This window comes from Nestor notabilis, unplaced genomic scaffold, assembly GCF_000696875.1.
Source record: "Nestor notabilis isolate BGI_N333 unplaced genomic scaffold, ASM69687v1 scaffold35492, whole genome shotgun sequence".
Classification (NCBI taxonomy): domain Eukaryota; kingdom Metazoa; phylum Chordata; class Aves; order Psittaciformes; family Psittacidae; genus Nestor; species Nestor notabilis.
In genome coordinates this window covers 4,610-17,692 of record NW_009919372.1, presented here as the reverse complement: position 1 = coordinate 17,692, position 13,083 = coordinate 4,610, and the positions used below count along the sequence as shown (strand labels likewise).

General features: G+C 46.6%; 1 protein-coding gene across 1 annotated transcript; it reads right to left on the bottom strand.

The window, feature by feature from the left end:
- Positions 1–6,909: 6,909 nt before the first annotated feature.
- FOSL2 (FOS-like antigen 2) lies at positions 6,910–12,777 on the bottom strand. Its single transcript, XM_010010192.1, has 3 exons — positions 12,527–12,777; positions 8,896–9,003; positions 6,910–7,419 (listed from the first exon to the last, which is right to left on the bottom strand). Exons 1-3 carry the CDS (start codon positions 12,764–12,766, stop codon positions 6,910–6,912), a joined length of 858 nt encoding a protein of 285 aa, XP_010008494.1. The 5' UTR covers positions 12,767–12,777.
- Between the last annotated feature and the right edge of the window lie 306 nt (positions 12,778–13,083).

Below are 13,083 nucleotides of genomic sequence, written 5' to 3'. Positions count from 1 at the left end.
GAATTTGGCCTCCACAGCTAGAAGACTGGTGGAAAACAGTTTGCTGTGTAATTTCATCCTTCAAAACCAAATTAGAATAACTGCTGGGGACATTCCAGCATCTCAAGCTAATGATGATAAAAGGCAGTTGCAATCCTCCTGTGCTGGGAGGAAATCAGGTGGGAGGCCTAAGCCTCTCAACCAGCATTTGCAGACAAGCAAACTCAAGCCTTTTTGAAGGGCGCTGTCAGCAAACAGGAGCTTAGGGAGCACTTGAGGCTGGCAGGAGGCAAGCAAGAACGTATCCTACTGTTAGCTTTTTTTGGGAGGGAGCGGAGGGGGGATACTTTGCCAAAGGAGCCAGTTTGACAAAAATCAAGGCTGGATGCCTCTGTGCACTGGTGTAATGGGAAAGCCCTTTGTGAGGCAGGAAATCCTGGAGGCACTCCCGTTAGAGAAAGCTTGTGTGCAGTAGGAGATCAGATGAGGACTCCCGCATGCCTTAGGCCCCAAGGAGATATATATTAAGTGATGATGCTCTTGGGTCCTTTGGCATAGTTGCTTATAATTGCCATGCCCCCCAGAATAACTGCTTTTTCCTTTAGCCCCATGAGAACAAATGCATTTAGAAAAAACTTCCCGAAGGCTCCCCCTCACCCTCTGCATCATCTTTGACCCCATGGGGCACCCTAAAGCTGTCTCCAGCTCTATAGCCCAAACCCTCCTATGTTGGCTTTGTGTCAACTCTCCTACAACATGGATTCCTGGCCACTGAGCTCACTTCACACAGGCATGTGCATGTATTCCACATTCTGGTGACTGATACCTTCAGCATTCCCCATGACTTCACAAATATTTTCATTTAGCAGCCACAGAACTTACTCCAGTATCTCTCATCTCCTTCCCCCATGGCACTAAGAGGACACAGGGGTTAAAAAGAAATCTAAAAAAAAAAAAAAAAGAAAAAAAAAAAAAAAAGAAAAGAAATAAAGGAAAAAAAGGGGGATGAAAAAAAAGATAGGGATGAGGAAGAGCAGGAAGCCACAGCAGACATTACTCTTAAGGAAACCCATGAGTAAGGAGCAGCTTGGCCTGGCACCAGCTTGGCTAGCCATGACTCACCTAGTATCTCCTCCCTACCAGTTTCTTTTTTAACTTGAGTATGACATCCTCCACTCTTAACTTGGTGTATCTGAGTTCCTTCCACTCCAGAGACTGCAGCTTTTCCCAGGTGAGCAAGGGAATTCCCACCCTAACCTCCTCCACATTGCCAGTGAAGCAACCGTGCTTTCCACCCTATGTTTTCAGAGCAGAAGCTTTGAGTCCTTCTGGCTGAGGAGGTGGATTTAAAAAAGAAGAAAAAACAAGGTAAAGTCACTTCAGCACTCATTTTCTAGTGCTATCCCTTTCCTTTCTAAAGCCAAGATGAAAGGATTAATGCATTATTTGCCTTTTAGCCCAGGTGGTCTGCTCGGCTAGCCTCTGCCCCATTTACCATTGTTGCAGCTAACAGACGTCTGGATTGCAGCTGCTCCTCATGAAAGAAGCCCTGAGATGTGCTACAACCGGGCACCTGGCAATGCTGCACCCATTTGTTCATATTGAAGGAACATGTGAGCTTTTAATTGTTCATGGCAAAGGGAGCTTTTTAATAACTTCAATTAACAGAGAGAGAAGAACTCCAGTTAGCTCTTGCTATACAAAAAGTGTCCACAATGTCATTAAAACAAGATTTACAAGTGTCATAACTCTCAGCAGCATAGTCAACAATACAGCCAATCATTACAACTGAGCACCAAAGGAGAAGGGGGGAACATCACACTACCAAGGAATGGGAGGAAAAGAGAGGAGTATGGGGAGAAGAAGGTACAGAGGAAAAAAGAAAAGTCTTTTTTTCTTTTCAGTCTAAATTGATTTTATTCTACAAAATGCTACTCAGTTAAAACTGTAAAAGCAAAACCATTTTAATATGTTTTCTTTCATAGCAGCAAGCTTTCTCTAACAAGCTTTTTGTTTTAGTGCAAATACTGTAGGCCTGTAATTCAGTAAAATAACAAGAACAGAAAAGAGACAATGCCAGAGAGAATGCCTGAGAGCTGATTCTTCACAACTGCAAGAACAATATCAAGACAAGTAAAGAAGGGTCCCAATTCAGCAGTCACTTTTAAGAACCAACCTGGCAGAAACTATTTCACTGCAGACAAACAAAAAAAACAAAACCCAAAACAAACAAACACACACCCCCCCCAAAAAAACCCCAACAAACAAACAAAAAAAAACCCCCCAAAAAAAACCCATGAGCTAAAACTTTAGAGGGGTAAAAAAATAATAAAATAAAGAAAGATAATGGTGCCCCCAAACCTTCAATAATCCTCATGGTCACCCATCAATCACTGAGGCTTGATTCCACCTCTGACACCCATTTTGCAGCAGCAAAATGCTACTGATGCTCTCAATGTACCCCCCAGAGAGTGGAATCAGAAGCAGCCCCCTTTCTGTATCTGAGGATCTTAAAGTAGACTTTAGTGACACTAGTAACTTATCGCTCTAATAAAGATGCACTATCCCTTACTGGTGTTACTTTGAACTACACAGTTTATCAAGATATATACAACAGTTTATTCTCTCACTGCGCAAAAACAATTGGATACCTATTTTCTACACATTTTAATATGGTTTTAATATCAAGTAATCACAAACAAGAAAGTGGAATAACCCTTTAATCATACAGGATAGGAGGGGAACAATTAAGTAAAACAGGATGGGATTTTATTATTATCTTGCATTCTGAGACTGTTCTGAACTCCACCTACTGTTCACAGAGGAATGATAATGCATCTTTAGAAACATATCTCTTTTTACATTTTATACAGATGACAACAAAACCTAGAATCTTTCATTTAAAGAAGCAAAAGAAAAAATTATTAATCTAAAAAAAGAAGAAGATTGGAATATTTTTAATGCTTTCTTTATTATATCCAAGTCTTGAACAGAAAAAAAGATGTAAACATGATAAATAAATAAGAAATAAAATGTAGATTGTTCCCCCCACCTCTTAAAATGTTTGACTTGGCCTTCCTAATGAAAATGAACCTGTAAGTGTCATAATAATAAGATCTCTTACATTTCAGAAGTCTGTTTTAGAATGAAAAAATAAAACAACAAACAACCCCAACAACAAAAAGCAAAAAAGAAGGCAACAACTGAACAGCAGGAGTGTGAGTTGGGAGGATGTTAAATTAATGATGGGCAGATCTGCTAGAGCAGGCACAAGACAGCTGCCTGCCAATAAATAAGATACCAGGGATGAGGGGAGGTGTCTTAGGTTTGCTTTCATTTTGTTTTTCTTTTCTTTTAGGATGAAGGCCAGGTGGATCCTACATACAGTAAGCAGCAAAATTAAAGGTTCAGATGAACTAAACAGATCATTTAAATAATTATAAAAACACAACAGAGAGCTACTGTCCCCAGCATGTTGGTCCCAAATCCCATCACACCACAAACAGTTTGAGACTTACCCAGTCTCCACGCCTATGAGAAAGGAATGGATGAAGGCAATGCCACAACTGGGAAGGTGGTAGGAGGAACAAGGGCAAAACTGGAATGGCAAACATCACCTGGAAGCTGAATGTTTCCTTCAGTACAGCTGCTACTGCTCCTCCCAGTTTGGCATTGATTAATTTAAGATGTTGTTAAAGGCTTCGTTGGGCCAGTCACAAGTGGGTTGACCCAATACCAGCTGAAATTCCCTGGGCCTTTTTCCATTGTCTCCAGCAGCTCTTGGTCAGACACTAGTTATAATAGCTCCCGCATCCCCACTACATGCAGAACACGAAGAGTACATTTAGGAAATGGCAGGGAAGGTTCTTGTGGAAAATACCATTTTGGAGGATGAGGAAGACAGTAATTTCCCAAAAAGCACACCAGTAAACCTGAAGAGAAGAATGCAGGGTCAGTGGAGCTCAAGTTGTACCTGCCTGCCAGAAACTAAACAAAAGTAAGGCTGATCCAGAAAACACAGAAGAAGCAGGAGACCAGCAATCCCAACACAGATAATCCTCTGAGAGATCTGAGGGACAAAATGGGCAGGCACAAGGTATTCAATGCTTTTTCCAGATAGCAGAAAATAATCCTCCTTTCCAGGCAGTTTCAAGTGGCTCCCATTAGCATCATAGGACAGGATAGGGAACCATCCTGTCTCCGAGAAGGTCAATGCCAAGGCAACAGGCAGTGGGCAAGGGACAGCTGTAGATCCTTAGTTCCTTCTGGCAATGATTCAGTGATGAAAAGGTAGTTTTTTTGTTGTTCCACTAGGAGTTGGGTTTATTTGGGTTTGAGGAGGCACCTGACTTCCCAAAACTCCTAGTAGGAATGCTCCTAAATTCCCAGGAGACAGCAATCCTGGTCAGCTAGCCTCAAAAGTAGCTGTATCACTTTAGGAGTCACCCTTTGTCAGTGTTGCATTCTGCTCAAAAATGGGTGGAAATGATATGCAGAGCCATTATATTGAGCAGTTTTAGATTCTCAATCCAGACTAGCACAAACAGGCATCTGGCAAAATGGAGACAGTTGAAGAACAGCAGTTTCACCTAAAGTGATGTCACCTACATAAACCCTATGAAAATAGGACCCTTTCTGCTAACTATGGGAAGTTTAAGGTCTACTTTATTAAAAAGGAAGTTTTGATGTTTGTATAAGGACAAAAGAACTCCTTGGTCAATTTTACTTATTGTGTAAGCTTAATTTGAAACCTCTAGCACTGGTATAATGATGGAAGTGTTTAAGCAACAAAGAAAAAGCCTGAATCCTAATCTTCTTTAGGAAGCAAAAAGATCACTCATATTTTTCTATTTCTGGCAGATTTGGTAAATACCTCTTTAAAAATGATGGTAATAACAAAAAAAAAACCAAAGCCTACCTTTAGAGCCAAAGTAGTGTCCCTTTGAAATGATTCAAGGAGTGGCTGGTGGCCAGGGCTTGAGGGAAACCAGCCCTGCTGAGTAAAGGTCCAGTTCCACAAAACTGAACCCTATTAATTCCCAGTGGTGTTGGTGGGGACTGCAGCAGTTTAGCATCTTACAGGACTGGACCTATAATTGCATATTGCATTTCTTCAGGTCCAGCCTGACCAAGAAATATCCTGGGTTCAGCTGATTTAAAAAAAAAAAAAAAAGTATATATAAAAGAACAAGAAAATCTCACACCAAAATAAATAGCTGCCACCACAGCTTCAACAGGCAGGACCCAAGAGCTATCCCCTAAGCACTTTAGCTGGCAAGCTGAGCAATCCTAGTGTGCACGTGGTCATGGTTTGACATCAACAGGAGTTGAGCTTGGCTCCATGCAGGAGTAGGGTTATACACATTACTGTTTTCAGTAGTGAACAGCAGCACTGGAGAGCTTGTGCCCTCTGTGAGCACTTAGTAGTAGCAGCCAAGCCCACAGGTTGGAGAAGACAAGGACCCAGGGCAAGGGGAAGAGCACTCTGATTTGTTTTTTGTCTTCAGGCCAATCAACCCCAACAAAATCAGATCAATTACAACGTAAAAACCCAGAGGCCAAAAATGAAAGTGCAAGTAACAGTAACCTTTTTTCCTCTGCTGTCATTTGTCATTCATAACCAGAGGTTGTTGAAACCTGTTTTAGTTCAGATAGGTCACCACTTCAACCATGCCATTCCTGCCTCGTCAGGAGTGCCTTGTAGCCTGTGCTGTGCTGGAGGTTGGACCATTGCCTTCCCCCCAGCCTTGGAAATTGGGAATCTCTGGGCAAACACCACCCACTAGTATCAACTGGTGGATGTGCACTGCTTTGTTTCCCAGCAATGAAAAAGTCAGCAAGAGTACAGACAGGTAGTTTCACCCTCTTATCCACTGCCAGTCTTCATCCTAGATTTATAGGCACATGGTGTCACCTCTTTTTCAGTAACATGTTTTGCTAATATGTCCAAGGGGAGGATTTACTAACAGGAAGAGATCAGCCTCTGAGTCAGAAGCCCTGATGGGGAGGAAGATGCAATACTCCCTAGACAGCAGGTAACCCAGGAAAAGTAAACAACAAGCAGCAGATTTGATATCCACCAAACTGGGGTAAAACCCTGCCAAAGACACTGGTCACTACCAGTCCAGAAGCTTTTCTGATGCTACTTTGGCCCTGAGATGCTAACTTGTTTTTTGAGGAGCCCAAGGGGTTAAACATATCTACATTTTTAAAAAGAAAAGGCTTCTGCATGAGGCTCCTGCTGTCTCTGCTCGCTGTCTCTGTGCCCCAAGCCAGAGTTCTGAGCTCTGCCCTTGCTGCTGAGCCCTCAGGCTCCTTGTGCCCCCCATTCTCCCTCATTCCTGGACCTCCCAGCCATCCCCCTCCTGCCTGGGCAATCCTATGTGTTTCCCACAGCCTGTCCCGAGAAGAAAGATCCTAACAAGCCTTTAGAGTTCAAAGCAACTGGATGAAATGTCATGGGATCGACAACGTTGTAAATGGTAAGCACAGAGAGAGAGAGGGAGAGAGTGAAAGAGCTGTAAGATCAGCTAACCAGAATGATCTAAGCACAGAGCACAACTGATCAGATCCATTCACAAAGGAAAGGGACGACTAGCAACTTTCTGCAGCTCGCCTTCAGTCCTGGCCAGGAGTGCTCCCCAAGTCCACCATGGCCATGAAAAGGTTTCCATAGGCAGTCCCTATAGAGGGGGCATCAACCTCTCCAAACAGTCCTGGTGTGTCAGTCCTACCCTTGCCATTTCCTGCCTCCAGGGAGCTGGCGTTGGTCCTCACTCTCCTTCCTGGAGCTGCAGCACTTCCCCATCCTTGCTCTTGCTGCCTTTGTGCTTGAACGATCCTGTGCCTGTCTCTAATCCCACGGAGGGGGGCTCCCCCCATGGTGCTGGGGGATGTAACACACTGGCAAAATGGGGGGCCACAGGGGGATTACAATGCCAGCAAGGTGGGAGAGTTCAAGGAATCCGAGGACTGGTCACCACTGCTGCTGCTTCTCCGGTGAGCTTTGGAGCAGGACTCAGATGGGGAGAGAGGGGACTCCTGATCCAACACGTTGGGGTAAGTGAACACCAAGTTGGAGGAGCCAGGAGTGATGGCTGGTGTTGAGGTCACCACGATGGGAGTGTTGAGTGCCTCCTCTCCATAAAAACCTCCAGCAATGCTGATGGGCTTAATGACAGACCTCTGGGCTTTGTCAAGGACCAAAGAGGACGAAGGGATCTCTTCCTCCACAGGCTCCTGCTTCACCACCACTGCTCCGCTAGCTCCAGTCCGAACGCTCTGGAGGCTGCTGGATGGAGGGCTCCGGCGTTCCTCAGGGCTGATTTTGCACACAGGGCTGTGAGCCACCAGCATAAACTCCAGCTTCTCCTTCTCCTTCTGGAGCTCCGCAATTTCCTTTTGCAGCACTGACTTCTCCTCCTCCAGCACTTCAGTTTCCTGCAGACAAAAGGGGAATAAGTAAATTCCAGAGGCTTTGAAACTGCTCCTCACCTAGAACATGGCCATCAAGTCCAATTCCCATCTGGCACAGGCAGATACACCCTAGGCTCTTCATGAGCCAAGAAGGCACCAGGTCATCGCCAGCTGAGTGTCTTGTGTTTCATGTGTCTGCCAGTAGGCTATTCCCAAACTTCACCAATGTAAGGGTTACAAACAGTCTTCTCATGAGCTCACCTTAATTTTCTCATGGCCAGCTTCTTACCACTCATCTTAGCCTGTGACTTCACTCTTCTCCTTTGCTGTCTGCCTGACAGACGCCATGGCAGAGAGAACTCAGATATCCTCCTATTGGGTTTTTTGTGTTAGGTAAGTCATATTCTTTTCATTTAGACAAGAGGTAGTGTACCACAATCTCTAAACTGTTTCCATTTTCTTTCTATAGTGCATATTCCAGGTTAGGTCTGACTCTTGCACTCCACTTTCATCTCCGCTGACTGCATCCTAGGATGTACACATTTATCTTTCCCATGGTCATGTCACACTGATGGGTCATAGCGAACCTGTGAGCAATTAATACCTTCCTGTGTGAGGAGCTCACCATTTCACGAATAACTTGTCCTCAGTCCTTCAAGCTATGACCTCCCACTTTGCACTCCTCTCACTTCTATTACCTTGGTCATGATAACCCTCAAATTCTTCCTACAGGATGTCCTGCTTTCACTACACTGGGAATACCTCCCAAATTTGAGGCAGCAGCACATTTCACTGGTGCACTTTCACTGCTGCTGCTGTTCTTCTTAATAAGATCATTGAATAAAACCAGACCCAGTCTGGTTCTTGAGCAGGAGCACTGGAGCCTTCCCTCCAGCCCCCTTCAACACAACCCATCCTCAGAGCCTCCTCTTCAGCAAGTCCCTTACACACCCCATAGTTCTTGTGGTCATCCCTACATTCTCCAGTTTAACTAGTTGTTTCCCCAATGGCACTGTACCACATCTCTCTTCAGTGCTTCCTTTGTGCAGGAGGTCTGTTACGCCCACCAAGGACAGGTTAGCCTAAAGGATGTAGCTTTGACAGGTACACATAACATCTGCTTCATTTTCTACTGCTTTCAGATGATCCTACCATCTTCAGTGCTTCAAAAGCCTACCTTTGAAGTATATAGCACCTTTATTTCCACTTATGGAGGGAGACTAGAGGTAGGAAGACTCATGCTAGTTGGGAGGCTAGAGGGAAGAGAGCTCCTAGGACATTTTGGGCAGGCAACAAAGGGAATTCAGCCTTCTGAGCTCCAGGCCCAAGCCCTCACCACCACTGGTGCAGGAGTAACGTCACTGAGCAGCCCTGGAAGGGGAAGGCAGCGCATGTTTTGTAGCATCTTCCTCGAACAGGCTAGCTGAGGGACAGCAATGCCCTTCGAGCTGGTCCAAAGGGCAGGCAACAAGGAAGGAGAAACGTATGCAGAGCACGTACCGCCTGGAGTTTCTCTGTTAGCTCTCGACGCCTGTTGCGACACTTAGCAGCTGCCAGCTTGTTCCTCTCTCTCCGGATCCTTCGCTTCTCTTCTTCCTCAGGCGACAGCTGTGGGCAAGTGCCAAGAAAACCCACAATCAGATCTGAGCAAGGCATTCCTTGAAGTTCGCAAGGATTTAACCACAACGCAAAGTAAAAAGGCCTTATCCAGCAGGATGCTGAGCACTCCTCCTCTTCCCTAGTGTCAGCAGAAGATGAAAGCACACAGTATCTCTGCCTGCACTGGGTCTTAGCAGAAGGGTGAGGAGAAGATGGAGTTGGGAGCAGGAGGAAGATTGTGTAAGAGGACAGTGAATCTGCACCAAGGCCAAACAGATAAAAGATGCTCTGATTGTTTCACAACTTGGGTGGTACATTAAGCAAAACCAGAGCACGATGTTGTAAGTGCCTCTTTCTTGAAAGAAAATATTCTGCTGCTTCCCACACAAAAAATAGTTGTTAGCTTAAAGGGGGAGACAGAAAAATCAGCAGCGCTCCCATGAAGTTAACAATGATTTATACCACCCAAAAATCTGACCTCAGATTTTCAGGCACTCAGTGAGATAACACACTGTGCTCCTTGCATCAGCAGGCAAGGCGCCACTGATACCAAGGGCTTCCTGAGGCCAGCTGACATCCTCACTGATGTAAATCAGGAGCAATTCCATACAAACCCATCAAGCAACACTTGTGAAACCAGAGGAAGCGAGCAGGAGCCCACAAGATCTGGTCAAGTCAGGCCTAGCTTTTGGGGTTTGAGAGGAGGTTTGTAAATCCCAGCAGCAGCAGATAGGCTTGCACCACCGCCAAGGCCAGGGAGCTGGTACGGCAGCATGTGAGGAGGGCTGGCACGGCCCAGCTCACTGCTGCGGCACATGGAGCATGGGAATTCACAGCACACGCTCAGCTGCACATCCTCCTCTGCTGCGGACTGACCTCGTGCCCTGCTCTGCAGCCCCACCAGCGGGTGTGTGCTGCGGGGGCTCTGGCCCAGCGGCTGCCAACAGCAGCGAAACGAGCGCTCTGCAAGGCACGAGTCAGAGCTCATGTAGTGCCAGCAGAGAACGGAAAGAAAACCCTTTCCATGAAAGCTTTCAGTTTTAACATCTCCAGGGGCTGTCAAAATTGCAAATGAGACATTCACCCTTTTACCGTGTTTTCTTTTTAGTGTTAAGTTTTAATCTAACCTCATTCTGGTTTGTTTTAGTTTCCTTTATTTCCCTAATTTTCATCTTTGCAGTTCCAGGGGTTTTACCTCAGCCTCTGGGCATTCACCTCACTTGGTTCTGCTTTCTTTTTACCAGGATCTGGTCTGTGCCTGTGATTCCACCTGCACGCAGCACAGGCCCCCAGATGCACACTGAGCAACACAAGCACTTCAGGGGACAGGTTTTAGACCTGAAAGCTTTTTCATCAGCAGATCACTGCGTTTCATCTCAGCATGCCCTGCCAGGCAGCAGTAAAGAGCCCCTACAAGCACCACTCTCCTCACTACAGCTCTGCCTGTTCCCTTTGCAGCCTGTATGTGTGCAGGGTAAAAATGTATTTGCACACAAGTATCTGCAGTACGGCAGAGCGTTACACATGCACTGGGATTCTGTGCTGACTTGGGGCCTTTGTGTACAGCTTTCAGGGGTCCTTTCATGCTCTAGAAGCACAGACCTCATTGAAACATGTTGGGACCAAAATTTCTCCTCCTGAGGCCTTCAGTAATTTTAAAATTATCTATCTCAGAGGCCATAGCTTTGTGAAAATCTCATAGAGGGGCTCAAGTCCTAATCTGGACGTGCTTAATGTTACACCAGGTCTATAAAGAACTGTTCCGTAAGCGGTCACTGGATTTGTTTGAAAGAGGTTGGATTTGGCACCGTTTGTGCCTCTCCTGTACGTGTTATCTGCAGCTTGTCCAAGCCCAATACGTGCATTCACTGGCACAAACGTTCATCAGAACAGGCTCTTTTCACAAAGTGTTACACAATGTTTTCCAAAAAGGCACTTCGATGTGGTGTTCACCAACAGCGGAAACCTGAGCCAAAGAGCCACGGTAAAGCGCCCGGGTACTGCCTTAGCACGTGTCTAATCAAAAGGACTTGGCTTTGAATGACCCACAATGAACAACTTGCAAACAAGCCACAGGCCAGGAATTGCTTGGCAGGCATCCTTCAGCAAATAACTCTGAACAACAAATAAAGCGGAGAATATGGTGATCTCTTCATGGCCAATTTGTGAACACAGAGGCAGCATTTGTCAAACAAATTTGTTGTTGCTAATTATTGCCCCAGTTCTCGTGAGAGCTTCCCTGGCATTGGACACCAGCCCTGCAGGCAGGGAACCAGAAGGTGGCTCCGGCTTGTGGAAAGGGCTGGCACATACCTGAACCAACACGGCTGCCTGTCCTTCCTCCCAAAAATGGGTCCTCAGTGCACCCAAACCAGCTTCTCAGATAGAGGCTTGTCTTACTCTGGACAAGTGACTTTAACCCTCTCCCTGCCTCTTAGGTCTACACCAGAAAGTGACTCCACATAAAATAATCAGACAGTGAATCAAAACAGATGACATGAAGTAGGTAGGGCTGGTGAGTCGTATTGGAAACAGACCTCATGCAGTGGTGTGTGCTCATGTACCGAGGGTGTGCAGCACATCTCAGTACACTGCGCTGCAGCGACCCACACAACTGCTGCTTGGGAACAATTTGGGGAGATCTAGATTATTCAGATTGTTGTTGTTTTTAAAGACACCAGCCTAGCACAGTGGATAGCTGCTCACCAGACAGCCCTGGAGAAGGCTGTTTCTTACTAAAAAGAGATTGACAGGGCTGAACGGATTTCCAGAAGACGAGATGCCTGCATTTAGTCCACTGCCTTGTCCTAGTGCAGGATCCCATCAGACGGCTCAGCACAGAGCAGCAGTGGTACAAGCCACCCCATCCCAGCTATGAAAATGCTACTGGGTTGGGAGCAGAAAACCCTCTGCTTATGGCATCCCCACCTCACCACTGCAAAGAGATCAAGTGATTGCATGTTTGTAGCGGGAAGGTGGATTTAGACCCCAGACATCCACTAGGTTTTTACTCCTAGAGTCAAGGTGCTCTAAGGAAGCTGTTCCTCCCTGCAGGATGCTGGCTAGTACTGGTGGTATCACCCAAAGTGAGACTGGAGCAGTGCTAGCTGCCACAGAGCAGATATAAAACACCAGCTGATGTAATTTGGGTGTCAGGTTTGTGAAAGACCTACAAAAAAGCTCCTCTGCTTGCTCAGAGGTTTCCTTCTGCCTGTAGTGGCACACACTCAAACTGAAACGCAGGGCTTGACTTCAGAGTTTCACCTGCTTTTGAAACCGAGTCACAACACGGCCCAGTGGTGCAAAGCGTTTGATAGAGATCGGGTAAATCCCACTGTACGACGAGGAAGCAGCAATCAAGTCACCCTTCGGCTTACACCCTCCACCACCCTGAGAAACCCCAGCACCTGTACAGCGCAGGGGACGGACCTCAGCACTCCCCATGGGGCCGGGAGATCCCGAGAGAGGGCAGGGGGAACCTCTGTATAAGTGTTTTCAAGGCGCCCCCAGCTGCGCTCCCCACCATGGTTACCTGCTCATCTCTCCGTCTCCGGCCCACCGTGGTCCCGATGGTTTTGATGACTCCAGGTCGCTGAAGGGCTGTGTGTCCGGCCACTGAAGACAGCGGCGGCAGCGGATGGCTGTAGGGGTGCGAACGGGAGTAAGGGCTTGACATGGAGGTGATGACGGTGGGCTGGACCATCCACTGCAGGTCTTGGCTGGTTGTGATGGCGTTGATCGTAGGGATAAAAGCGCTGCCTGATCCTGGCATATCTACTCGGAATTTCTAGGAGGAAAAAGCAGGAGAGAAAAGTAAAAGAGAGAGAGAAGAAGCCGTCAATGAAAACAGAGCATAAATGATTACTCAGAAACCAGCTAGGCCCTCGGGAGCGGCACCAGAGAGGACTAAAGCAGCACCTGAAGCAAAGACATGGGCTGCTGGTGCCTCTGCAGCATCCCAAGCTGCCCCTGCCCACCACAGCCCCCTGAGGAAGGCACTGGGCTCAGGCACTTCCCTTCCAGAGCAGCCCTGCCCTCTCCCAGCCCTCTTCCTCACCCCCCCATGCCTCCCCAGCATCCCCTACACCA